Source organism: Colletotrichum aenigma (assembly GCF_013390185.1).
Source record: "Colletotrichum aenigma strain Cg56 chromosome Unknown KSG_Cg56_contig01, whole genome shotgun sequence".
NCBI lineage: Eukaryota > Fungi > Ascomycota > Sordariomycetes > Glomerellales > Glomerellaceae > Colletotrichum > Colletotrichum aenigma.
In genome coordinates, this window is record NW_023500907.1 from 2,053,256 (window position 1) to 2,079,385 (window position 26,130).

The 26,130-nt window shown below is 56.4% G+C and overlaps 9 protein-coding genes across 9 annotated transcripts; 6 read left to right on the forward strand and 3 right to left on the reverse strand.

The window, feature by feature from the left end:
• Positions 1–1,682: 1,682 nt before the first annotated feature.
• On the forward strand, positions 1,683–2,114 carry CGCA056_v000535 (uncharacterized protein; the record flags this gene model as incomplete). Its single annotated transcript, XM_037315796.1, has 1 exon — positions 1,683–2,114. One exon carries the CDS (start codon positions 1,683–1,685, stop codon positions 2,112–2,114), a length of 432 nt encoding a protein of 143 aa, XP_037184497.1.
• A 2,330-nt stretch (positions 2,115–4,444) lies between these two features.
• CGCA056_v000536 (uncharacterized protein) lies at positions 4,445–6,641 on the forward strand (the record flags this gene model as incomplete). Its single annotated transcript, XM_037315797.1, has 2 exons — positions 4,445–5,016; positions 5,066–6,641. 2 exons carry the CDS (start codon positions 4,445–4,447, stop codon positions 6,639–6,641), a joined length of 2,148 nt encoding a protein of 715 aa, XP_037184496.1.
• A 1,249-nt stretch (positions 6,642–7,890) lies between these two features.
• Positions 7,891–8,892, forward strand: CGCA056_v000537 (uncharacterized protein; the record flags this gene model as incomplete). The annotated part of the gene is made up of 4 exons (XM_037315798.1): positions 7,891–8,104; positions 8,199–8,280; positions 8,339–8,527; positions 8,601–8,892. 4 exons carry the CDS (start codon positions 7,891–7,893, stop codon positions 8,890–8,892), a joined length of 777 nt encoding a protein of 258 aa, XP_037184919.1.
• Positions 8,893–9,089: 197 nt separating this feature from the next.
• Positions 9,090–10,409, reverse strand: csn-4 (COP9 signalosome complex subunit 4; the record flags this gene model as incomplete). Its single annotated transcript, XM_037315799.1, has 1 exon — positions 9,090–10,409. One exon carries the CDS (start codon positions 10,407–10,409, stop codon positions 9,090–9,092), a length of 1,320 nt encoding a protein of 439 aa, XP_037185266.1.
• Positions 10,410–11,466: 1,057 nt separating this feature from the next.
• CGCA056_v000539 (J-type co-chaperone JAC1) lies at positions 11,467–12,174 on the reverse strand (the record flags this gene model as incomplete). Its single annotated transcript, XM_037315800.1, has 1 exon — positions 11,467–12,174. One exon carries the CDS (start codon positions 12,172–12,174, stop codon positions 11,467–11,469), a length of 708 nt encoding a protein of 235 aa, XP_037186322.1.
• A 1,059-nt stretch (positions 12,175–13,233) lies between these two features.
• Positions 13,234–14,905, forward strand: CGCA056_v000540 (Cytochrome b2; the record flags this gene model as incomplete). Its single annotated transcript, XM_037315801.1, has 4 exons — positions 13,234–13,261; positions 13,320–14,615; positions 14,674–14,747; positions 14,816–14,905. 4 exons carry the CDS (start codon positions 13,234–13,236, stop codon positions 14,903–14,905), a joined length of 1,488 nt encoding a protein of 495 aa, XP_037185772.1.
• A 3,538-nt stretch (positions 14,906–18,443) lies between these two features.
• On the forward strand, positions 18,444–19,660 carry CGCA056_v000541 (uncharacterized protein; the record flags this gene model as incomplete). The annotated part of the gene is made up of 4 exons (XM_037315802.1): positions 18,444–18,604; positions 18,678–19,105; positions 19,160–19,284; positions 19,340–19,660. The coding sequence occupies 4 exons, from the start codon at positions 18,444–18,446 to the stop codon at positions 19,658–19,660; spliced, it is 1,035 nt and encodes a 344-aa protein (XP_037184995.1).
• An 839-nt stretch (positions 19,661–20,499) lies between these two features.
• On the reverse strand, positions 20,500–21,466 carry mug151 (Meiotically up-regulated gene 151 protein; the record flags this gene model as incomplete). The annotated part of the gene is made up of 3 exons (XM_037315803.1): positions 20,500–21,218; positions 21,286–21,334; positions 21,395–21,466. 3 exons carry the CDS (start codon positions 21,464–21,466, stop codon positions 20,500–20,502), a joined length of 840 nt encoding a protein of 279 aa, XP_037184718.1.
• A 798-nt stretch (positions 21,467–22,264) lies between these two features.
• On the forward strand, positions 22,265–25,717 carry PRP5 (Pre-mRNA-processing ATP-dependent RNA helicase PRP5; the record flags this gene model as incomplete). The annotated part of the gene is made up of 4 exons (XM_037315804.1): positions 22,265–22,422; positions 22,467–22,533; positions 22,589–23,027; positions 23,082–25,717. 4 exons carry the CDS (start codon positions 22,265–22,267, stop codon positions 25,715–25,717), a joined length of 3,300 nt encoding a protein of 1,099 aa, XP_037184719.1.
• Between the last annotated feature and the right edge of the window lie 413 nt (positions 25,718–26,130).

The following is a 26,130-nucleotide window of genomic DNA, read 5'->3' on the forward strand; positions in this document are numbered from 1 at the left end:
GCGTGTGGGCGTGTGAAGGTGTGTGTGTTTGACGCTGCAGGGCGGAACGGGATCTCCCCAACCTCTCGCCGATATGCTTCGCGGGTCACCTCATTCGTTGGTCTGAAGGTCCGGACGACGAGCCCTGGGCGAAAAGCGAAAAAAGATGAGACCAGACGACGAGAGGGAGCGAGCTTAGGGCCGTTCAGGGACTGGGCTCTATTTGCCCGAGACGACTACCAACGCACAATCACATCACCATTGCCTGTCCATGTCTCTGTTTCTCTGTCTCGCGTTCTCCTCGGCCTAGGTGCTTCACATGAAAGGACCACGGAAGACGACGGCAACGTGCGCAGCTCTGTATGGGCTGTGTGCATGGCCTGCATTGTCCAGAGGAGCCTATTGCTGGACGTCGATGGCGGTTCATCGCAACCCCGCGAAACGGGGGGGGGGGGACAGGGAATCATGGCATATGCCTTGGCTACCTCCAGACAGCCCATTGGCCGCGAGCAAACCCGGGAGTCGTCGTCGTCCGTCCCAGCCGCCTCCGCCACGCAAGGAATCGCCCGGCGGTCCAGAAACCTCGCCCAAATCCACCCTGTTAACCTTGTTTTCTTAACTTTGCACACAAATATCGTCTTGTGCTGAAATGGAATTGTGGGTAGACGTTTATGGATACAGCCTGCAACACATCGTCGATTTGATGGAAGAGGCGCGGGACTGGGCTAGACGAAGGGGGGGCACCGTGGAAGGTAGAGGGGTCAGATTGCCCACATTCCAATCATTCATGCCGACTAAAGCATGCCCCAGCCGCTGTGTTGCAGAAATGCTGCCTCCATATTGCGTTGCTTTGCGTAGAGATGCGGTAAAGGGCACGGAAAAAGTTCTCTGGACCAGGCCTGGTCCTTGTTTGTTCTGGTGCTGCTGCTTCCTGGTCTGAGGGGGCGAGCGCCGACACATGGACATGTCTTACCGTGCCCACGACATGACGGATATTTCGAGCGTGCGTGGGTTGGGGGTGTTGGCTGAGGCGTGTGTGTGTGTGTGTGTGTGGTCGTCCTCGCGAGAGAGTGGGAGGAGCCTGATATAATGCGGTCAGCGCATGAGATTCCGCAATCTCGTCCTTTTGCCCTCGCTGCTCATTTCTCTGTGTTTCGAGTGCGCGCAACCGCCCCCTTTCTTAGCATTGGTACATATTTGTCTCGACTCGTTCCTTGATTTTCTTCATTTTGGTTGTTCGGATTGCTTGGGTATATGGGTCCCGGCCGGCTTGTCTGAGCTTGGCTTCCACTGTTTCCGACCCCTATCCTTTCAGCTCAGCTCGCTTCAGTCCCTGCTTGGTGATGCCTTCAACTTGGTAACGGGCGGGTCGGCTACTGAATCGAGAACCCACACGACAAGGCAACGACGGCAACTAGCCAAGCTCCCCACGTTGGAATATATTAAAAACACACAAAATTACGGCACATCGACCTCATGAGGACCAAAGTTGCGGGCACCCTTTGGCGACAATAAAAAGGGCAGTCTCCCCCTCAGACGGCCCCGGCGAGCGGCGCGGCGGAAGTTTGAGTGAGAAAGAGAAGAGAATTGTGAGGAGCGAAAAAGAGTCGGTCAGCGCCCCAGCAACAACGGAATCTCACCGAAGGCCAAGACGAGGACGCAACGAGCCATTGAGACTCGGAAAACCCGAAATCCACGGCGAAATGATTAGCGGACGGCAGTACTACGAGATCCCACCCGCTGGCGGCGGCGGGAGCGGCGGCGTCGTCATCGGCGGCGGTGGTGGTACCCGTGGTGGTGCGGGCACCCACGCGATGAACGGCCACGGCAGCATTCATCGATTCGACCCGACATACGTTCCCGGCTACGGCCACGGCGTGCATGGTTACAGTCGGGGCCATAGTCACGGTGGTGGTGGCTACTACGATCGCAACCGCGGGACGCGAGTCCAGCAGTACGACGACGACAACGGCGATAGCAACAATATCAGCATCAACCACGGCTTCAAGCCTGCCCCCGCGGCCAGGCAATCCCTCTCGGCGCTGGACGAGAAGCGTGCTAACGAGATCCGCCGAGGCGTCTACGCCCACGTCTTTCTCGATGTCAAAAATAGCAGCAAATCAGAAGTCTCGTAAGTCCCTCTTTCGTCCTACTCTCTGGTTTTCGCGCCTCCGTCTTCCATTGGCCGCCCCCGTTTCTTGGGTTCATCATCCACCTTTGCTTTCCATCGCAATTTTGTTTCTCGTTTTCGCGCGCGCGTCAAAAAATCCGTCGGTCAGGCTGTCAGTCTGTTTTCTGCCCTTCGCGCATGTACACTTCACTTTGCATGAGAATGCGTTCGTGTTCGTCTCTGCTGCAGTCGGATTTACTAGTCATTTTCCGGGCCTGCTAGTCATTTATGTTACCGCGTGCCTCATGCTGCAGCACTTTTTCTGCTGCTGCTGCGCCCTCTTCGATGCCTGTCCTGACTTTGAGGATGGTTTCATCCATTTGCGAGTTGGGACGGGGTCGTTTGGGCTTCAGGTTCATCCGATTATCCCGTTTTGTCAAAGTCAATCCCTGGTACCCACGTTGTTTGCGCATGTGCATGTTCATGCTGCGTTTTTCTGTTTTTCCACCGTCTCTTGCCCACATTTTTGAAGATAAAATCTGGAAATCTGGATGACGACTTTGGATACAAGTCCGACTGTTATCGCGTCGTGCGATCTCCCGAAAGAGTTTAATGGGGCGCTGCTCCACGCCTCATTTCATCGGCGCCCGATGTTTCCAAGCGGGACGTGGAGCTGAGCCGACGGGGTGCCTGTTAGTGTTGGTTATTGGAAATGCTCTCTCCATTTGCACTTGCACACTTGCTTTTCGGGAAGGCTTGGAAAGACAAGACACATGCAGCAGCAGCATGCGGGAAAATCCCACAGACGAGCAAGCCGCTTCCTTCAATGCCGCAGTCGTTCCTCGAACCTGCTTCTTCTAAAATTGCGTCCCCACGAGATCTTCCGCCCAGCCTCGGCGCGGGCGGAGACGAGAGCTCGCTGATCGCGAGCTGTCACTTCTGGTGATGGACACGCATCGTCATCCCCCCAACATGGATGGAGCTTTGGTTCCCCCGAGTTCGACTTGGACTTCTGCTCCATGTCTCCCCCTTGCCCAAAAAGACACATAGCGCAACATACGACCCCCTTGCTCTTTCATCTCCAATCTCCAATCTGCAGCTCAAAGTTGGGCAGACCCATGATTTGAATCATCCTTCATCCTTGCCAGCAGCCGCAAATCACCCACCCTTCCGACCTGGAGCGGACGCTCTCAATCACTTGGGTGCCAGGGAGCACGAGAACGGAGACTGCAGACGTTTTCTCGGAAGGAAACGATAAGCCCAGCAGGAACCAGGGGACCAAAGGAGCTTCCTAATTTCCACCAGGAACAGTGGCGCGCGTCTCTGTCCAGTGGCCGGCGAGGACAAGACTCGCGCCGCTACCCGCCAAGCGGCACGATACGGCTCCAAGGCTGGCTGCTGCCAGAGACCAACAAGATTTTTTCCTTCTGTTCCTCTTCTCGTCCCTCTTCGCGCCGCACATAGTGTAAGCCCTAGCGCAAGTGCTAGAGTAGGGAGTCGTCGTCGTTCGCCGCGCCCACGTTGCCGGGTTGCGCGACTCGACTACGGCGTTGCTTAGCCCGGCCGCCTTGCAACGCCTTCCCAAGACTCGACACAACACCCGCGACAACCCACGGCTGAGGTTCGCCGGTCCCAGGTGCCAGGGACCCCCTTCAAGCTCCAAGTGCGCCCCCAAGGGGGTGGTGGGAGGGGTGGGAGGGCCCTTGGTTCCACGGCCCATGGCAACCCCCCCGCCGGTGGATGGTCGATGGGCGGGCACCCATCAGTGCCATCACGCTCCATTGGGATAGGATGATCAGAGCCATTGTCTGAGCACTGCCGATGCACCTGTCTGTCGTTGCGTTTTGTGTGTGTCTTCCACGGATGTGTTGGTGTCCGTAGTTACGGTACAGAGTACCTTACGCAGCCTGCCTCCGCTGAAAGCCTAGGGTCCAGGCTACAGCCTCCCCGCCGGTGCCAGCGCTGGTGCGAGTGCCGGCCTCTGTGCTGTTTTCCTCCCGTCTTTTCGTATTAAACATGACTGAACCCCCCCCCCCATTCGTCACGTCATGCTGGCGCTTGTTTAATCTTCTCTGTTTCTCGCTTTCACTGTTTGCCGATTGCTTGTACCTTCTTGGCTTGGACACTGGGACTGGGGCCGTTGCCGATTTCCGATTGCTCTTGTTGGATCTCACCTATTAACACGTCTTCTCCCACCCCAGTAGCAACAATCCTAGAGTTCAACAACACAAGAGACGAGCCTCCGCCTCCCCTGCTGCTTCCACTTACGTCGTACACGATGGTAATCGCCTGAGAGTCCCCGGCCGTTTCTCTTCACGCCCGTCAGTCGCTACCGCAGTCACCCTGACCCCCGTCATGGCCGCCAGCCACGGACCGGCCCCAGCATACTTTGGAGCCCCTACGGAATTATACTCCAAGCGTGATTCCTCGATGAATGCGATGAACGCGATGTCGCCCGCACGATCGAGCCCGCGGATAGCCCGCGTACCGTACGCCCTGCAAACAACATCCGCCGAATCCAAGGGTGTCGTCGAGGCCATGCCCGTCACCCCACTCAACAGACCGCGGAAGCTCTCACAGGCTTCCACTGTCACCGTAACCAGCGTCAATAGCCCGAGGGACAGCTTCGACTCGAGGTCGAGGAGCTCGTCATGGAGCAGCAACAGGTCCAGTTTCGAATCGAGGGACTCGTGGAGACCTGACTACCTGTATCAGCGACCCAGCCAGCCTGTCGTCTTCAGGAAGAAGGCCCAGCCTGGTGAGATCTTTGCAAAGCTGCCTGGAGAGGTGCTGGAGCTCATCCTGGGCGAGCTTAAGAAGTTACATCTTGACAGGAGTAGTGAAAGCTGTGCGACATGTTGGATGAGGGATCTGTGCTCCATCAGCCTGACTGCTCGAAAATGGTGCAAATACGCACGAGTGGCCTTGTGAGATATTCTTTCCTACAACGCCGTTCTGTTTGCTGACGACTTTAAGATACGAGGACATCCAGCTGGTGGGACCAGACTCGACCGCGCAGAAGAAGAAGTACAAGCTCGCACTTGGCTCCAGAATGATGCTTCTACGACGAACTCTGAGATCGAACGCGTACCTCGCCGCCATGGTTCACACCGTGAAGGTCCCCAGCCCGCCCGTCGGCGTCGCGCTGGAGGATTATCACAACCAGGTGGCTGCCCTCATCATGGCCTGTCCCAACTTTGAGCGCCTCATCGGTCTTCACCCTCAGTACAGCCACTCTTTCAGCAAGCTGTACCACGCCCTCTCGACCCGCAAGCGTCTTAAGCACATGGACTGGGTGGTCCAGCCCTCACCCTTCCAGCGACAGCACCGATTGGGCCGTTCGAACTCTTCTGATAATGTCCCAACATTAACCCAACGCCAGCGCGAGATGGTGACGCCTGGCGATCTGCAACCGCACCAGAGCGCTACTTTCCTCGAATATCACGTCGACTGGGCTCACCTCAGCACTTTGACGATTCACTGCCTCCCGGGCGCGACGCTCACTCCCGATAATCTCGTCAGCTCGGCGCTGATGCACCTGACGTCCTTGCAGCACCTATACCTGTCTCACATGCCGGTGACTGCCTTCAACGACAACGCCCTCCTTTCGCTCCCTCCCTTGCGCACACTATCTCTTTCCCACGTCCCCGGTGTCACTTGTGCCGGAATCTCGGCCTTGGCGACTTTGCCTACAAGCCAGGCGATCCAGAAACTGACTCTGCGCCACATCAACCTCGAATCCCTGCCGGCCCTGGCTCGCATCTTCTCCAACTTCACCTACCTCGAAGCATTCACTCTCGTCCAGAGCTTCGCCCCTACCCTCCCCACAGACACTTTCATCTGGCTCATGCCCTATCTTGCGTCTGGTTCCCTGCGCAAACTCCACTGGGATATCACCAGCAACACCACCCACGCAAACGCAGCGGATTCGATCCTCGCCCGCAGCATTGCAGCCTCCGGCTTCCCCTCCCTTCGCAGCCTCCGCACCCCGAACGACCCCGAGGGTATCTTTCAAGCTCTCTGCCGCCCCTACGAGCGCGTCGACCTTGCCAGCGACCGATTCCGCCAGCCCGTTGCCCGAAGCGCCTCGTTCCCCGCCGCGGCGCCCGGATCCCCCACCAAGTCCAAATTCCCGACCAAGGCCGCCACACTACCGCCCACCGAGACATTCCTGGAGTGCACCGATCTCCACCAGGCCCGTCTGGCAGCGCAGGCCCGCCTCGAAGCCGCGCGGCCTTTCCCGCGGTTCTTTGTCAACGTCATTGATGAAGACGGCACGCTGTTGGAGAAGTACGGACTGGCAGGTTTCATGGGTACCGTTGAGAGCCGTATCTCATACAACCTGCGTCCGGACTCTGGCGCGAAAGACGAGCGTGGCGGAATAGTCGAGATGTCAGACTTGATGGCTGGCAGCAACGGCGAGGACATTCCCAACGGCAAGGAAGGCTGCACCGGACGCTGGAATGTGTCCTCGTCGGCGGCGGAGAAGAAGGACAAGGAACGGTGGTGGCACACGGAAAGAGGCCGATGGCACCAGCCCGAACTTGCGTAATGATGATGAAACGTAATCATGGAGGCAATACCCCTTGTGATCTGGCTTTTCTCTCTCTCTCTCTCTCTCTCTCTCTCTCTCTCTCTCTCTTGTTTCTCCATGACGACCTACTCATGATATCCAAATTGTCTTGGACGTGGAGATAGATACCAAACGAAATCTGGGATGGGGCAACGGATGTGTATAGATGTGCTTAATGTTTTATAACGGTATTTAAAGGGCCCAACGACAGACGGCGAGAGATACAAGATGATGCCAAAAAGAAGTAGATAGGCCAGGAAAGAAATCAACAGCACCTCTTTGACAGGGGTTTCTTGACGATTGATTCATCCTTCTGCTATGCTGTCTGTCACATTCGTGGGGGTCTGTGAAACCTTGTCAGGAAACTTTCCAGAAAAAGGAAACGTTTTGCCCTCCAAGTCCAGTTGCCATGGTGTTTCGTTTTGCGTGGAATTCTCTAGAAGACGGTCCGTCCGGCTTGTGCTTCAGATCATCCGTGGACGGTGACATGCATCTGGGTATCCAAAGAGCTTACATCAGCGCCCCCCGACGAGAGCAGGCCGCAAGCTGTGACATGGTGGGACCAGGAGATGAAGCAGGCACTGCCTCTCTGCTGTTGCCTGTGCTCACAGTCATTGTCAGTCATCGCGTGCTGAGGTGCCTGGCTGCCTTTTCAGCATCAGGTATGAAGTACCATACATAGGTAGGTATGCTCGGCTGGCGGCAGGCGGGGGACCCTGGTGCGCTGCAGGAGCCTTAAAACCCGCCCAGGGAACTCCCCATCATAGGCGGTTCCATTCCTCGCCAACCCTCCCCCCTTCCACTGGACCCGTCCCCGCCCCCACCGTAGGTTCCCTGTCCGTCAATCCCGTGCGCGCAGTGACCACCCGACCGCTGCTGCCTCCCCACCTGACCTCAGTCACCTCCGTCAGCCTCAACGACCTCCGACATCTACAGTATCTCGACTTGCACCTCTCACGTACCAGCCGTTCGTCTCAAGATAGATTTGAATATCCTTCACCGCTTGAATATCCTTCTGAGTCGTTACTTCCGACGCTGACAACCTTGCTTCATTTGCATCATCACCCGCCCTCGATTGCATCATTCAATCGGGTACCTTGTAACGAGTCTGGAAGTACATCGGCATCAGTCTGGGGACCACATTTCCGTTCGGAACAGACCGAAAGACGACGAACAGGACGGGAGCCGGGAAAGAAGACCACAAAAGGCACGGAAGAGGCAGACCAAGATGGCCAAGGAGAAGACGCTCCGCATCTTTTGCTTCGGCGACTCGCTGACGGCCGGGTTCTCGGCTTACGGCTCAGTCTACCACCCGTACTCCATTGCTCTGACGCAGAAGCTATCCAAGGACTTGTCCCACACGCAAGTCATCGCCACCGACAACGGCATGCCGGGAGATGTCGTCACCCAGGGTGCTTTTGCACAGCGGTTCGCGAGCGAAGGTCCGTTGCCGCCGTCCACTTTCATCTCATACGATATCTCACTTCACGTCTCGCTCATAGCTTCTCATGTATGATGCTGATTGATGAAATGAAGTGAACTCAGTATCATTTGATCCCGCCGCCGGTAAATCAGTCCCAACAGTGTACGACTGGGTTATTATCCTGGGCGGCACAAAGTAAGTTCGACCTCATTCATTGTGGCCGCATCTCGGATAAGTGCTAACGCTCTTGCAGCGACTTGGCATATAGCGTGCCTCCAGAGAAGATTTTCCAGTCTCTCCTAGCAGTTTACAACACAGCCCTTGAGAAGGGAAGCAAGGTCCTCGCGTTAACAGTACCCGAGACTGCCATTAAGCATACAAAGGTGGACGCTGCGCGGAGTCAACTCAACTCCGCCATACTCTCACATGAGGCGCCAAATTAGTAAGTCAAAGTCTACTTCTTCACAACCGAAGTCGTCACGCGAAAAAGGAGAGAAACGCTGACCGCAGCTAAGCTACGCCTTTGATCTCAACGCCAGAATCCCCTACCACGCCCTCCCAGACAGAGAGCGTAAGAAGTACTGGGACGACGGCGTACACTTCACCCCGGCAGGCTACGACTGGATGGGCGGCCACATCGCCGAGGCGCTGGGCAACTTTATCGAACTAGAGCGCGACCCCAACTCGCGCAGGTCGCGACGCACGAAGCGGTACAAGGAGGAGGACATCTCCTTTGACGAGGAGTCGGGCGACCCACGGTCGCTAAGTGAGGGATACGTGGTCGTGCGGATGAGAGACTTGGATTAGATACCTTTTATGATGCACCCTTTTTCTCTTTCTTGCTGACATCTCTCTATTGTCGGCTGCCTGCCCTTCCGGCTGCCGAGGTGCCCTCCCTGATGAGTGGTCTCATGTGCTATGCTTGTTGTGTGTGATTCCCCTGAACGCCAGTGATCCCCCTTTACAACGCCAGATATGTTCATCATCCAGTCGTAGCCGTCATTTCATACAACCAAGTTGGCCTCCACGAATTCCTGAGTAGGACGATTATCAACCGCGTTTGCACAGAATATGTCGAAGAAAGGGGTGGTACTCACGGGGAACTGTTTCTGTAAAGCGTTGGTCACATTCTCGACCTCCTCGGCCATGCTCTGCACGTTGGCATCCCACTGCCTCATCTCCTTGCCGACCGTCACCTCCGCCCGCCCGCTGCCCTTCTGGCCCGAGGCCTCGCCGCCCTCGAACCAAATCACCTCCTCAAGCTGGTCGATCCGGCCGAGAAGCCGGCCCTGCTCAATCATGCGCGCCGTCGTCTCCTCCGCCTTCTCCCCGTCCAGGCCGAGCAGCGAGCCGAGCGCCTCGAAGCCGATGTTGCGGTAAAGGCGCGAGGCACCTAGTAGGTTGTGCTCAACGACGGCCTTGGCCAGGACGGTGGACCCGTCGGCCGTCGTCGCAAGCTGGTGCGGCTGCAGGCCCTGCGCGAACTTCTCCACCTCCGCGGGCGCGAGCAGCCTGTCAAAGAACATCTTCTCCAGCATGCCGAACTCGTCCAGCCCGGCGGACCGCTCGTCCTTGTACAGCTTGCCGAGCGCGCGGCTGCGCATCGGGCCGGCGGGGGCGAGAATGGCGCACTTGACGGCCATGCTGAGGGTGTGCAGGCGCTCCTCCTCGGCGATGGCCGGGCTCAGGCTGATCTCGTGGTAGCGGTTGCTGGCGCCCAGGAAGTCGCGTTTGGAGTCGAGGATGCGGGCCTGCGAGAGCTTGAAATGCAGGTCGAGGTCGCGGTCCTGGACGGTGTGCATTATGTTCTTGAGCTTGTTGACGTACGTCTCGGCGGCGGTGGTATCGTCGACCTCGAGGTAGTTGCGGGCGATGCGGACCCAGACGCGGGCCTTGTCGTCGTTTGTGACTTTCCGCTGGGAGCCGTCGAGGGGAATCTCGGCGAGGGACTTTGCGGCGTCGAGGAAGTCCTCGTTGTTCTCGTGGGCCTCGGCGACGAGCTCGCGCACGGCGGCGGCCTGGTCGAGGAAGGAGGACGGCTGGGCGCTCAGCTGGAAGAGGGTGTGCGTGCCGACGGCGATCCAGAGGTCGTCGTTCTTGAGGTCGCGGAGGACCTTGACGAAGGTCGTAAGGACGGCGCGGGTAGACACGATGCCGAGCGAGGCGGCGAAGAAGGCGTCGAGGACGGCGTTCAGGTCGGAGGTGATTGTCGGCGGAGAGGAGAGGTTCTTGATGTCGGTGATGATGGCCTCGTAGGCCGCTGCCTTGTCGCCCGCGGACTCGGCTTGGGCGAGCCGCTCGGCGACCTTTTGCGAGGGCGCCATCGTTGCTTCTTTCCTTCGTTTGTAGGGTTATTCGTGGGGGTGAGTGAAATTCGTGAGGTTCTTGTTTTTGGCGTTAGGGTGTTGAAGTCGCAGAGCTGGAGCTGAGCTGTCCGTTGGTCGTCATTGGTAAGGTTAGGCAGGCAAGGTGGAATGGTGGGGTAATAGCTTCGGAGAGGTTCACATTGTGAAGGGGTGCAAGGGTCCACCATCAAAAGTCAAAAACATGCATTGTACGACGGGAGCTTGTACAACGAACGAAGCTAATCATTACACAACAAACTATTTCATGTCGACCTAGAACGACTTCGAGATTCTGGGCTTCTAGGTTGAGGGCTCATAATTGGAGGAGTTGCTCTATCAAGGCACTTCCCAGGTTTCTAGATAGACCGCCTGATATATGTACTTGACTACTTTTCTTACGGACGATAGTGACGATAACGACGATGGTAATCAGGACGATGTTAGTAAAGCAGAGCAAGATATATAACCACAGGAAAACTAATCGCTCTAGCACAGGAAGAATAGACTCTTTTCAATTCACGAAGGTCAGTCTCATAGCTGTTGTGAGGATAGCAGTGTCCGTCACCAGTTCCCAGTCTGGCCGGACCCGCACTGGCATCACGGTAGGTAGCTGGAGGGAAGCTCTCAAACGGGGCAAGCTGCCCAAAACCGACTTGTTGATTCTGCCTCAAATTTACCCCGTCGGTGAACAGTCGGAATCAAGGAGGCTGGTTTTCACAACATTCGCTGAACTATTTTAAAGCGGTCGCGTGTCTGGGCCATCGGGATTTTTTGCCAAACACGACTCGCTCTCACCCCGTCCATTTTGACTACCCACGATCGCGCGAGACAGGGATCGGCCGGAATGCATGGGAGTTGTGAATGCATTAAATTATGAACGGTGCGCGGGTATCTTTCCAAACATCGGCCCACCATCAGCCGATGATGACGAGCGAACCCTTCCAGCTTAGATATACACTTTTTCCCCTCCTCGATGTCTTTTTTATTTACAAGACACTATGGAAATGTTTCGCATCACCTCGTTTTCCCTCGAAAACTAGTGTTGCAAAACAATCGGCTTCCCCGCCTCCCAGTTGTGCAGGCTCTCCTGGATATTGACCCAGTACCGCAGCTTCACCGCCTCCCTCTTGGCCGTATCGATATCGTCGTGCCGGAACGCGTCCTCCAGCACCTCCTCGCTCTCGCGTATCCGGCCCTCATTCGCCTCCCGCTGGCCCTCGAGTTCGCTCTCCGCCGCCGCCTCCTCAATCTCCTCGCGCGCCTCCAGCACCACCATTAGCAGCTCCGGGTCCTCGACCTTGAGCGTCTCGTCGTTGGCCACGTCCACGCCCCGCAGCTGCAGCAGGTACTGCGCCCGCAGCAGCGGGTTCGACAGCGTCTTGTACGCCTCGTTGATCCGCGCCGACGTCGCCTCCGCCCGGTTCTTGAGCTCCGCCGGGTGCATGTCTGGGTGCGCCTTGGCCTGCAACCGGAGGAACTCGCGCCGGAGGGCGCGCTGGTCGATGGGGAAGTGGCCCTTGGGCGGCGGCCCGTCCGGAAGCGTGATGGGGAAGAAGTCGTAGTGCGTTGCCGGCGGCTTGCTGCCGCTCTCCTGCGCGGAGGAGGCCGTCTGCTCGCTCGACGCCGCTGTCGCCGGTCGGGAGAGGGAGGCCGTCGCTGACATCCACCTTGTCTGGGTGAGGCAGTTAGAGGGCTTCGGGCCCCATTGTGTTGTGCTTCTCGCGGCCAGCGGCGTGCTGGTCATTGCTCCCGTCCCGGCTACCCGGGCCACGGTCGCTTGTCGCCGGCACCTCGCACAGAGGCGGGATACGTCGCGTGCGCTCGTCGTGATTGAAGTACGCATTCTGCAAGACTGGTACGATTGAACTCAAAAAGCTTCTCCTTTACGCAACGCAAAATGGGTAAGTTGTTGGTAGCAATCGTGGGGGGGTATCTATGCGATTGGAAACACAGTGAATGGCCTTTGGTGTTGCTCATCTATAAAAGTACGAAATTTGCGACGGCTGAAGGGCGAATGGATGACGTCCCCCCCTTCCAGTTAATTGCCCACACTGCCGCGCCAAAGCGAAGCGAAGCGGGTTGAGGTGGTCCTAGCGCCGAGAGCCGCGCCGACATGTCCGAAGTCGGCCGGGGGGCAAAGTCGGTGTTTTCGCGGGCTCGCGGCATTCTTTCCACGGGCGGGTCCTGCTCGACATTGTTCCCCATTTAAAAGGAGCCACAGCTTTTGACTAAAAAGTGCGGTGTGATTCGATGGTTGTCGGGTTACGAAGTGTTGTGCTGGAGCTGTCTGCATCCACACCCTTCCGATGTCTGGGGTCGATTGACTGCATTTTGATGATGCCAGCACCCAGAGAGGAACTGGGTGTCATCACAGGTTTGCGGCACTGATTAAAACGTGCAGACAGTGAAGCATCAAGATGCACTCTTGGACTTGCACTGGAAATCCTTCCCGGTCACTCCCGTGAAGCTCGACCTCTTCTAAGGTCTTATCAGAAAGACGTTCCATTCAAAAGACCAATCAGGGGATTCTTATTAATGCATGTGCACCTATTTGGGCAGCTTTCTCCTACGCCTACCGTATACGTATCCAGAATTGTGTAAGCACCCGTATCAGGCTTGCTTTCACGGACGTGCTCCCCCAACCCCAGATCAAACCCCACGGGACTGGTTCCTAGGCCATACGTACGGGGTAATTACCGCCGAATGGCAGGCGACTTATTACGACGATGGTGCCCGCTTCGTCTCGTCGAGGTTCGTCCCAGTTTTCGTGTTGAAATTCGAGACCGCGAACAGCTAAAACATCATGTCCAAGGTATTCACTGCTGAAGAAGGTCAGTCCACGTCGGCTTCTCTGCCCCAATTCCTCCTTGCTGACACCGAAACCATCAGTGCGAAAGCACAACACCCCGGAAAGCTGCTGGGTAGTGCTCTACGGCAAGGTGTACGACGTGACCGAATTCCTCCCTTCCCACCCCGGCGGCTCCAAGATCATCGTGAAGCTGTCCGGCAAAGATGCGACCGACGAGTACGACCCTATCCACCCCCCAGGTATCCTCGAGGAGAACCTGAAGCCCGAAAACTGCCTCGGCACGATAGATCCTGAGTCGCTGGCTCTGCTGCAGCCCGCGCCGGCCAAGGCAGAAGACGCGAAGCCTAAGGAGGGACCGCCTCGCTTGGAGACACTGCTCAACCTTGATGAGATTGAAGAGGCTGCCACAAAGTTGATCCCCAAGAAGGCATGGGCATACTACTACTCGGCTGCGGATGACCTTTGGACGAAGAGCAACAACGGCCGCGCATACAGGCAGATTCTGCTCAGGCCGCGCGTGTTTGTTGACTGTACTCAAGTTGATACCTCTACATCAATTCTGGGCCACAATGTTGGGCTTCCGCTGTTTGTGTCACCAGCTGCCATGGCCAGACTCGCCCATCCTGACGGCGAGCGTGGCATTGCAAAGGCTGCTGCCAAGTTCAATGCGATGCAGTGCGTATCGAACAACGCCTCAATGACCCCAGAACAAATCATTGAGGGTGCCGAGCCAGGCCAGGTCTTCGGATGGCAACTCTACGTCCAAAACGACAGGGCCAAGAGTGAGGCCATGTTGAAGCGCATCAATGCCATGAGAGATCACTACAAGTATGTCTGCTTGACGCTGGACGCCCCCTGGCCCGGCAAGCGTGAGCTTGACGAGAAGCAGCAGTTTGAGGGAGCCTTCGAGGTCGAGTCAGAGTCAAACTCCAAGACTGAGGAGGCTAAGCGGCCAGGCGGTGGTGGTGTCGGCCAGCAGCTGTTCTTTGGAACGGCAGCTGACTTGACGTGGAAGACAACCCTTCCCTGGCTTGCAAAGCACACTGATCTGCCCATCGTTCTCAAGGGACTGCAGACGCACGAGGATGCCTACCTGGCTGCCATGTATGCGCCTCAAGTGAAGGCCATCATCTTGTCGAACCATGGAGGCCGTGCTCTCGACACGGCCCCGCCTGCGGTTCACACTTTGCTCGAGATCCGCAAGTACTGCCCTGAAGTGTTTGACAAGATCGAGGTTTGGGTCGACGGCGGTATCAAGCGTGGAACAGATGTTGTCAAGGCTCTGTGCCTGGGTGCGAAGGCTGTCGGCGTTGGTCGCGCTGCCCTCTTCGGTCTGGGTGCTGGTGGCCAGGCCGGTGTGGAGAGGACGTTCGAAAGTGAGTCTTACGTGTGCAAAGACATGTCGTTGTTGACGAGTCGCTAACTTTAGTCTAGTCTTGAAGGCCGAGACGGAGACATGCATGAGGCTACTTGGTGCGAAGAACATCAGCGAGCTGGGCCCCAAGTTTGTAAGTGACACCACTACAATCCAAACGCAAGACCCTGGTGAGACGTCGGTTGCTAATGTATGCGGCAGATCAACACTCGCCAAGTTGAGAGGGATATATACGACGGCGAGTCTGGGCTCGAGAACAGGGTTAGCCTGTGGGTGAAGTCGAAGCTGTAGATTGACAGCGCCATGCCTGTACACCAGCTGAAAAGAGGAGGCTCTTCGAACGTTGGCCGAAGGGGGCAAATTACTGGCATCGCGGGGTAGACGTTATCATTTTGCCCTCAACGCTGCGATTGCATGGTCCCTGACCTCACAAATGTGGGATGCGCCTCAGCTCAGTTCAGGGTCAGCCTGGACATTGTGAGCTGAGATGAAGGGTTGATAAGGAAAAGATGGTGGGTGATGGCGGAATGGGTTCTGAAACCAAGGCATACGACAGCGTCGCAATTCCGCTGGCTCGCTCAGCCGTGTAGAGTCATATATGAATGTAGAAGGACGCAGAGAGTTCTGGATTTCGAATAACAGGGTTAGGCTTCGGATGCCAATCATTGGCAGCTATTGCCATCCTATCAGTGGTCGGCCCGACGTTTTGAAACGAAACCCTCAGTGGTGTCTTTCGAATTTATTTCCGATCCGACGGCTTCGCTGTCATTGTTAGATCCGAGCGCTGCCCACCAAGACAGCCAACAACAGAAATGTCCCGGCGTGGTGGGTTGGGTTCCACGATTCTCGGTCAGTTAACGTCAGGCGGTGCAGCGACTTGAGACGGAATTACGTCTGTTGGGAGGTTGAAAGGCCGGGAACCGTTGTCGGCGGCGACGGGATCGTGAAAGACGTCGCGTGAGGAGCTCGAACCTTGGGGCAGGTTGTGAGAGGTACATTGCGCGGCATGATGGATGGATGTAGGATCCATACGTCTCTAACACGGTTAGTGATGCTATTGTGGCTCTGTGAGTAACCACGGATGATCGGATCGCGAAGGATAGTGGGTTTGGCAGAGTTTTGGACGAGTTTAATGTATTTGGAAAGGAAGCAGACGATGTTCCTTCGTCTTCGGTTTTCTGCCTTCGGGTCCCAACGTAGTACTCGGCCGATTGAATCGAGTCGAGTCGGACCAAGTCGAGTCAGCCCCAGCCCACTCGGGCAAGAAGCTTGTGCAGGGGTGGTTGACGGCATCCCGCGTGGCACACGATGAGGTCGGTGACGACGGGGAGAAAAGAAGAGACCGACAACGAGGACAACCCAAACAATTGCAAATGCTGTAGCATAGTAGTACAGACGAGAAAGACTTCGAATGTCGAAGTGGGTGTGACACGGAGTGACAGCCTTCCCCGAGAGCTTCCCATGTTGAGAGACGAGAGAGGCGGCAACACTGTGAAGAGGGTGGACGCACAGAGCATCGAGCAGCTTCAGCTCCACTCCACTGGTCATCAGCGACGAGACGCATGTCGTTGGCCGCTCAGTTGCTGTTGTTGGTGTGTGATTTCCGGTGGAGATGCGCTAGGTAAGGCACCTGGTGCTTCTGGGTTGTGATTCTCCACTGCCCGATGCCTTTCCCCCTCCTTTGCGCGCCCAGGTTCCCCGTCCAAAAAGAAAGTGCAGCAGCGGCCTCCGCTCCCCCGCCAGCACCCGTCGTGCCCAGGCCGGGGTATGCAGGGGTTCGAGTGGTTGGGGTGGGCACGCGATGGACGACTTCAATGTCGGCTGCCCTTCGCCGTCCTGCAGTCTGCAGGTGCCTCGTCCCAGAATGAGAGCACCTTCTTCGTTTTCAGTTTTTTTAGTGGGCGCTGGCAACAGGCCCCCTCCACTTCCTAATATTTTTTTTCCACTTTTTTGCCTTCGACTAGCTGGGCAGGGCAGGTACTTGGGGTGCCTCGTTCTCTCGTACTCGAAGCAAATCATTGGCTTCCTGCGTCAAATCTCCGAGGCTATTTCGTTGTGTCCAGCCAATCCAAACGCTTCCTCACCCCATTTCGGTCTGCTGCCGCTCCCTCTGCGCTGTCATTTCGACACCGTCCTTTTCTCTGCATACGTACTTTGCTTGTATCCACGAACTGGTGCTCTTCCCCCGCCCATCTGTGCACGCCAGCAATCCCTCCCATCCGTGGTTCACTAGCACTTTGCCTGGTGCTTGTTTGTCAGCTCTTTCCTGCGAAATCCGTCGTGTGATGCTCCTCGACGCCATGCGTTCATCGTGGCTTGGGCAGCCAAGATTCGGCGCGATCCAGAAGGCAGCCCTGGGGTTTTCGAGGCCAAGCTGCTCATTGGCCCCTGGGCAGAGTCCGACGACTTCACCAGTGGCGCACGGCAACTTTGCGGGCACGACGAACAGCCGTCAGCCTCAGGGCCGTGATACTTTGATTGGACAGGCGAGGATTCCCTCTCCAACGCTAGAAGCCAGCCGGACCTGCCTAGTGGCCATTAGGCCGCTGCTGGGAAAAGCTCAACGTCCACTGGATTCCTTGCCTCCACGATGAAGCTTGTCTCATCTCCAAAAATGCAAACCGTCGCCCCCCAGCCGTTTATTCTTTTCACGCCGCACCCATCTTAGTTCTCAGACTTCTCCGGCTCTTCAAGCCAACCGACGACCCGAACGCCCTATCATGGGCTGACAATTCAAAAAGACGGCATCATGGTCTCCAAATGCAATGGCCAACCCGCGTTCTCGCCTTGCTCCCCTGCCTCTTTTGGCGGCCAAGCCACCAGAGCCCGTATATTGCGCCGCAGATGCAAATCAGTGCTACCACACACGAGATCACTTTCATATGCTTGACCCAAGACCTCAATTCTCTTCACAAGATGCCGAGGGACCGCCAGCCGGTCGCCCAGCAGGATTGCAACTCTGCGTGTTACTAGGCACCGCGCAAGGGACCACCCCGGCTCTGCTCGACACACAACGCGGGGCAACCGCTTCGAGATGGTGTCGACCTTGTTCTCGGCATGCCACCCAATCTGGACGCTGCCCCGGCCTGCCCTTGCAAGTCTACCGCCGCCAGCCTATCCGTACCATCCATCCTGAACCCTCCCAAGCGCAGATTCGGACGTCAAATCTTGGTGACCTGACAGCTTTTTCATCTGCATCCAGTCACGCCGTGCCATCTGACTGGTCGATCCCGACTCCTTGTTACGCAGTCGGGCCAAGTATCCGTTGGATAGATAGCCCACGCACACGACGTACGGATACTATGGATGGTACATGCCCACTTCGTTTTGCCATGAACACAGGTCAAAATGTACGCCGGGCACATATGTACTCAATATCCATTCACGCCCAGCCCAGGTATGTACCTGCGCCGCGACCCAACTTTAGACTACCCCGTCTACCTACCGAGTCGGGGCGTCTTAGTCGAATGGGTCGAGGCGAGCGAGAGGGTTACATGCTTGAACCATTGTGGACATGAAGATCTTGAGCTATCGCTACCGTGTGATGCTTTAAGGGTGCCCATTATTCCCCGGCATCCCCAGCCCTTACCCCAGAAAGCATCTCTCGATCTCTGTACTTAAACACCTTTGGTCCCACTCGACTGCTTGGTTCCTCGATACCCTGCCCGCCATCGTTCAGCTGTCATCGAGACATCCAAGCGGACTGTTTGCTCCTTCGCCTCCTTCGAGAGAAACATCGGCCTGTTACGGAAGCGAGCAACAACTCTACGACTATTGCATCCCACAACGCATAACACACACATAAGACGCACAGCACGACTCGGTCAAGATGAGGGACAAGCAAGATATCAACCATTCCGAAAACGCCTTGAACGGTGTCAATTCTGGAGGAAGCGGAAAGAATAAGTCCTGCATGAGGCATTGCAAGAAGCTGTGGTGGGCGTATCTGCTCCTGCTGGTGGTCATCACCGCCATTGTCGTCCCAGTCATGTAAGTACACGCGATCAGATCCTTACTAACTACCGGAACGCTCCTCCAGGCATGATACTGACCCTTCCTGCAGCATTTTGGTTGCCGTTCCAAAGATTGCCCAGCATAAGCTCGACGAGGCCGAGCTCGTTGTCGATGGAATTACCCTCTCCAACACAAAGTCCAACTCATACACCATGGCCATCAACTCGACTTTGAAATCGGACGGCAAGGTCAAGGCCACGATTGAGGGCTTCGAGGGAGTCATGTACCTCGAGGACTTGGAGCCGCACACCCCCTTTGTGACTATCAACTTCCCCGAGACCAAGTCCGTCAAGGAGCAGACCGTCAACATCAGCCAGCCTATCCAGATCCAGAACATGGCGGCCTTCACAACGTTCAACACCTGGTTCCAAGCAAACGAATCCCTCAGAGTCACAGTCTACGGCGAGACCCACGTCAAGGTCTCTGGACTCCCCAAGAGATACCCCGTGACCTTCAAGAACACGGTCACCCTGCAGGGTACGATCTGAGTTCAGCCCCCAAGTTATCGCATGATAAGCTAACAAAACCTAGCCCTCAACGATTTCAAGGGACTCAATGTCACAGAGAGCGAGATCAGCCTGACCCCCGACGCCAATGGCGACAACTTCAAGGGCAAAGTGACGATCCCCAACCACTCCGTCATCACTCTCGAAATCGTAAGTTCATGCAGGTCAGCCAGGTTGCTGCCGTAACTGACACGAAGCTTTCCAGGGCAACGCCTCTTTCCGCAACCTGCTCAATAATAACGAAATCGGCACCGTCTATATTGACAACCTTGTTCTGCATCCGGGCGACAACAACGTCAACATGCGCGCCAACATCTCCCAGGCCCCCGTCCTCACGGCCATCCAGGCGAAGCCCGCTTGCGAGAACGGCGTCATCCCCTTTGGCCTGAACGGCAAGGACGTCGTTAACGGCGGTCAGAGACTGTCGTACTTTGCTGATGCTCTGGCTGCTGGCACCGTCCTTACTGATATTAACGTCGGCGCCGCCCTCAAGAAGATCGGTCTCAACCTTACCTGCAGCTCTTAAGCAAGCGAGCCTTACGACTAGAGAACATAAACGCATAGGGAAAACTGGATATGGGGAGGCAAGGTGTCTGCTCGCTGGTTCGAAATAATGGTTTACTTCTGCGCTCATGGGGGAGGATTTACGTGCTATGTGTGGAAGATTTCGATACCTTGACCTCTGTGAGATGACGATACACAGTGAAGCTGGGCGCTATATGGCTGCAATAGCTAAATCATGATACACGTTCCGCAATCACCGTCCCTTTTGATACAGATTGGTATGCCCAGCAGGAAGGTTCTAACTGACAACCTCGCGATGCCAGTTGTTCACACAAGATTAAGCCTATTTCCGACGTCATGAAACTCACCCCATCTTCACCCCTACGGCTTCTCAACCTTCTTGCTTGACGCACATTCCCGTCACCTGTCGTCCAAAATTCATCTTCGGTCCGTGTCCCGGACTTCTTCTGCTCTGACGACACGGATGACGGTGCACACCCATACATAGGATACACGAGGAACACACGGATGTCATCGTCCTAAGGGGGTATCACAATGCCTTTTCCCTCCTTCTCATCTCTCCTCGCTTACAATCAGACGCCGTCAACGCAGATGAAAAGCACTGACTTCTCATCGCAAATCCACGTGCTAGAAGACCACTCGTGAAGCGCGCCTCGGCCCAAGACATCCTGAGACGCCTGCAGAAACCTTGCTCCTCTTTTTTCCTGCCTGTCCAACCCCACGCAGCGCGTAATGCAAGGCCATGTAACCCCAAACTGATCTTCGCGAGCGCTGACTATGCCCATATGCCGTATGCACTAAGAGCTGAGGGGGGGCGTGGGATCGACTTTTCACACTACCTTACCAGCCGCCGCCCGCCTTTCGCTTCTCCGCGCGGGAGAGGGCCCCCTGCTCGGACGAAGAAGCCGAAGCCGCCGCCGCCGCCGCCTCGTTACCGGGAGACGCGACTTCGGATGCAGAAGGACCGCCGGCAGCCGCTGTAACGAACTCGACTGGCCCGCCGGCCTTCCTCAGCCCAGCACGCTCGGCGCGGACGCGCTCCTGGCTCTGTCGCAGCGCGGTCCTGGTGGCCCACTCCGGGAGAACTGCTTCAGACGTGGGGTCCCAGATGTCGTGGGGCAGCGTGGTGGCGTAGCCGCCGCGGCCGTCGATGTCGACGAAGTCCATGAGCTTGTCGGTGAGGCTTGGATTGCGTAGGGCGGAGGACTGGGCCAGCTTGGCGTTGAAGTGCACACCCTTCTTCTTGAGTTCGATGAACTGGGTGAACTTGGCGGTTAGGGCTGGGGGAGGGGAGCCTGGAGGCGAGGGGGGGATGTCGAAGTTCGGGACCGGGGGGAGGGTCAGGTCGCGGAGGAGGGCGCGGGAGGCTGTGTAGGGCGAGTCTGCACCGTCGGCTGCTTGTGACAACGACCCCTGGGGTAGCTGGGCTCCCATGGATGGTAGGGCAGGTCCTAGAGGAACGGAATGTTGCTGAACGGGGCCGATCGTTATGTTCTCTGACGGTGGTTGCGGCTCCTGAGCCTCTTGCTTTGGTGGCTGTGGTGACGGTGGCTTGGCATCTTCAAAGAATTTTGTCAATGTGAGATTCGCAAGAGCTAGATGACCGAGTTTATCACAACTGCTTACTCGAATCGGCCTGCTGTGGGGGCGGTGCCGTTGTTTTTGAAGTTTCAGTCTGTGGATGATGAGTTAGTGAACCGCTTGGGAGAAAGGAGTAGTGAGTGAGTGAAGGCACCTTCTCCTGAGGGATAGTCTCTTGGACATCGTCATCCTCGTCACTGCTGTCATATGCGACCAGGCCGGCCATTTTGATTGAAGTAAGATGGAAAAAAAAAAAAAAAAAAAAAAAAAGTAAGAAACTGCCAAGAACTTCAGATGATCGTGGGGGGAAATCAAGATGAATTCAGCTCTGTAGCGATGGCGTTGATCAAGGTGAAGCGCCGGTGTGAGTTCCTTACAGGCTAGCTGAATTCCGGGGAATTAAATTGGAATTTTTCGATTGGTCTACCAGAGTGGGTCCTTGCCGCAAGGTCTGACCTCACGTTTGGGCGGCCTGGAGCAACCTAATTATCACGTCGCGACCTTTTTCCGCCCCTCTCAAACTTCTCCAGCCGCATGTCATCAGCATCGCCATCCTAGCAGACCGATCTGTTGACGACGCTCCTTCTTCACACCATCATCATTTTACCCTACGGAGCTGTCAGAGCCAAGCTCCAACAGTGGTTGACACCCAGAGTGACAGAACCCTGCGAGAACAAGAAGCAAAAAAAAGTAGCTCTCACCAACGTAGTGTCTTGCTGAGAGTTCGAGACCTACAACATGGCTCGGACCAGGGACTCGCGCTCACCATCGCCTGCAGGAAGCCAATACAACGCGAGACGCCACCGCAAAGACGATGACAGGCGCGATCGGGATCGCCGCGATGACGGCAGAGATTACCGTCGTCGCTCGCGGTCCAGGAGCCCTGGCGATGTGAGAAGACACCACTACGGGAGACGCGATGGGGATCATTCTGACAAGTTCAACGAGCAGCGCCGATACCGAGATCGCGACCGTGATCGCGACTCCTACCGCCGCAGGGACCGCTCCATAGACCGACGAGACGATGATTCATATCGAGGAAGCCGACGAGACAACGACCGCCACAGAGACCGGAGGAGGTCGCGTGACCGATACGCTGACCGAGACCGGTCGCTTGACAGACGGCGGCATCGTGACAACGACAGAGACCATCGCCCGCGGCGGGACGATTCTCGGGACAGGGTGCGCGCCAGGCGCGAAGGAACGGCTGATTCCCATCCCCGTAGCAGGCGCGATGACAGCCGTCCGCGCGCTGCGGCGCCTTCAGACAGCACGCCAACTGCCGGTAATGAGGTATGAATATTCCCCATGTATACTTGATGCGAACATCGCTAACAACGATTGATAGGCTGCTAAGCACAAGCCTACCCCAGCACAGACTGAAGCTGACAAGAAGGCTGAGCGACTCGCCAGACTTGAGGCGTGGAAGAAGAGCAGGGAGAACAAGGCGAGCAAAGAGAATGAGGTTAATCCAAGTCAGACTAGGAATCTCCTCGCTGAGATGGACAAGAAGTCCGTGCCTTCACCGGCCGCTGCTTCGCCCACCGTTGCGTCGCCTGCCGTGGCCTCACCCGCTGTCGCGTCTCCTGGAGCCGCATCGCCAGCTGCGACGCAGGCGACATGTGGAGCCGCATCGCCGGCTGTGCCTTATTCAGGCAAATTTGACCCAAAGGCGATTGCCAAAAAGTCTGCGGCGTCACTCAAGCAATCCAACTCGAACGGTGTTCTGGGCTTGCTTGACGGCCGTCCTGAAAAGAGTACTGCTGCTGTTGCGCAGACCACCAAAGGTACGTTTGTTCCGCGATCTGCCACGCATACTTTTGCTTACCAAGACATCTCAGCTTCCGCATTGCCCGCCAATCGAGGAAACCTGAGCGCCTTCGGCTTCCACAAGCAGGCCGACAGCGACAAGCTGCCCAGCAAACGCAAGCTGGACCTCGACGAAGAGGAGGGAACGAAGAGGAAACTTACGAAGTTGCCCGCCCTTCCCCTCGAGGCTGATGACACCCCCTATGCTGATCAAGACGAGGACGATGAGTCTGACGGCGGCAACTTTGCCGAGACTGAGGAAGAGGCTATTGCGGCCGCTCGCGCAGCACACGAACGGCGAGAGAAGGAAATGCAAGAAGCAAAAGACGAGGAAAAGCCCGACGTCACAATGGATGACGCGGCTCCGGCTCAGACGAACGGCGCTACCGAAGAATCCTCAGCGGACAAGATGGATGTCGAAGAGGAAGACGAGGTTGATCCCTTGGATGCCTTCATGGCCGACTTGGACACCAAGCCCAAACCTGCTGCTCCCAAGGCAAGTACATCATCGAAGAAGGTCCAAGAACCCGAGGCGTACTTCAGTGACGATGACTACGCCTTCAAGGCAGAAGACAAAGATGCGAATGCAATCCTCGCCATGGCAGCCAAGCGCAAGAAGAAGGATATTCCCACCATCGATTACAGCAAGCTCGACCTGCAGCCAATTCGCAAGAACTTCTGGGTTGAACCGGCAGAGCTTGCAGCCTTGACCGAAGCTGAGGCCAACGACCTACGTCTGGAACTCGATGGCATCAAGGTTTCCGGGAAAGATGTTCCCAGGCCTGTCCAGAAATGGGCTCAATGTGGTCTCACACGGCAAACACTGGATGTCGTCGCCGACTTGGGATACGAAAAGCCTACGTCCATTCAAATGCAGGCGTTGCCCGTCATCATGTCCGGCCGCGATGTGGTCGGCGTAGCCAAGACTGGATCCGGTAAAACGGTTGCTTTCCTCCTGCCCATGTTCCGTCACATTATGGACCAGCCTCCCATCAAGGACACCGATGGTCCCATCGGCCTCATCATGACCCCCACCCGCGAGTTGGCGGTTCAGATTCACCGTGACTGTAAGCCTTTCCTCAAGGCCATGGGTTTGCGGGCTGTCTGCGCTTACGGCGGAGCGCCTATCAGAGATCAAATTGCCGAGCTCAAGCGAGGAGCCGAAATCGTTGTCTGTACGCCTGGCCGCATGATTGATCTGCTGGCAGCCAACCAAGGCCGTGTCACCAACCTGCGCCGCGTCTCATACGTCGTCCTTGATGAAGCGGATCGAATGTTTGACATGGGTTTCGAGCCTCAAGTCATGAAGATCTTTGCCAACATGCGACCTGACCGCCAGACCATCTTGTTCTCGGCGACGATGCCTCGCATCATTGACTCCCTTACCAAGAAGGTGCTGAAGTCTCCAGTAGAGATAACCGTCGGTGGCCGCAGCGTCGTAGCGCCAGACATTACGCAAAAGGTCGAGGTCATCCCTGAAGACGCCAAATTCGTTCACCTCCTAGGACTCCTTGGTGAGCTTTACGACGAGGACGAGGACGCCCGTACTCTCATCTTTGTCGAACGTCAAGAGAAGGCAGACGACTTGCTCAAGGAGCTCATGGTGAAGGGTTACCCATGCATGTCCATCCACGGCGGTAAAGACCAGATTGATCGAGACTCTACGATTGCTGATTTCAAAAAGGGCATTGTCCCTATCCTTATTGCCACCTCCGTTGCCGCCAGAGGTCTAGACGTCAAACAGTTGAAGCTGGTTGTCAATTATGATGCCCCTAACCATCTGGAAGATTATGTCCACCGCGCCGGTCGAACCGGAAGAGCCGGTAACAAGGGTACTGCTGTGACTTTCATCACTGAAGAGCAAGAGAACTGCGCTCCTGGTATTGCCAAAGCGTTGGAGCAGAGCGGTCAACCTATACCTGACCGTCTGAACGAGATGCGCAAGGCCCACAAGGACAAGGTCAAGGCTGGCAAAGCCAAGGACACGTCTGGTTTCGGTGGAAAGGGTCTGGATCGTCTCGATGCCGAGCGTGAAGCCGCCCGTCTTCGCGAGCGCAAGACTCACAAGGCCGAGGGCGAGGAAGACGACGTGAAGGAAGAGAAGACAGAGGAAGACAAGGGCAAGGATGCCGCGTCTGCCATTAAGTCAGCCGTCTCCGCGATTGTATCACGCAACGCCAACAAGCCTGAGGGAGAAGCCAAGCCCAAGGACGCGCCGGCCGCCGCGGGTGCCCCTGGTGGCAAGAAGCCTCTGGACGCTGTTAGTGCCGCGATCAGTGCTATCAACGAGCGCCTTGGCAAGGCTGGCCAGCTACGTTCTGGACAGCCCATTGACAACAAGGGACCTGATGCCGGTGCTTACCACGCCACGCTGGAGATCAACGACTTCCCGCAGAAGGCCAGATGGGCCGTCACAAACAGAACCAACGTGGCCAAGATTCTGGAGGCGACTGGCGTGTCAATCACCACGAAGGGAACGTTCTATCCGGCAGGCAAGGAAGTTCCTCCTGGAGCAGACCCCAAGCTGTACATCCTTGTTGAGGGTGACACTGAGGTCGTAGTGGGGGCTGCTATTACAGAGCTCACTCGTCTGTTGAGCGAAGGTACAGTGGCCGCTGCCACGGCGGACAGCCGCGCGCCCGCCTCTGGACGTTACAACGTCGTTTAGAATCTTTCGTGTGTCTTTCGTTGTCCATAGTAAGCTCGTATTTAAGTCGGTTGTCGGAGTGGCGGCGTCAGGAAAGAGGGAGGTTCGCCTCGAAATATACATCAGGGCACACATACCGGAAGGGAGATCCGTCCTTATCGGGCTGTGGTATTAGTGAGAGGTTTCAATAAAAAACATGCTCTTCAGATTGGCTCAGTTCTCGGTGAACGGTGGATGAAACTAGCTAGGTAGCCAGCGTCGGTCGCATCTTTCAACGTCTTGATAATCTGCTGGAGAGACCACCAACTTATGCCGAGAAGCGCAGGACCAAATCACAGGAGGGCTAGTTGCTTCCGACAGAGAATAGGTCAATGTAATAAATCTGCTTTCCCATGCGCTAATAATGACAAAACCAAGAGGTATTATGGAAACGA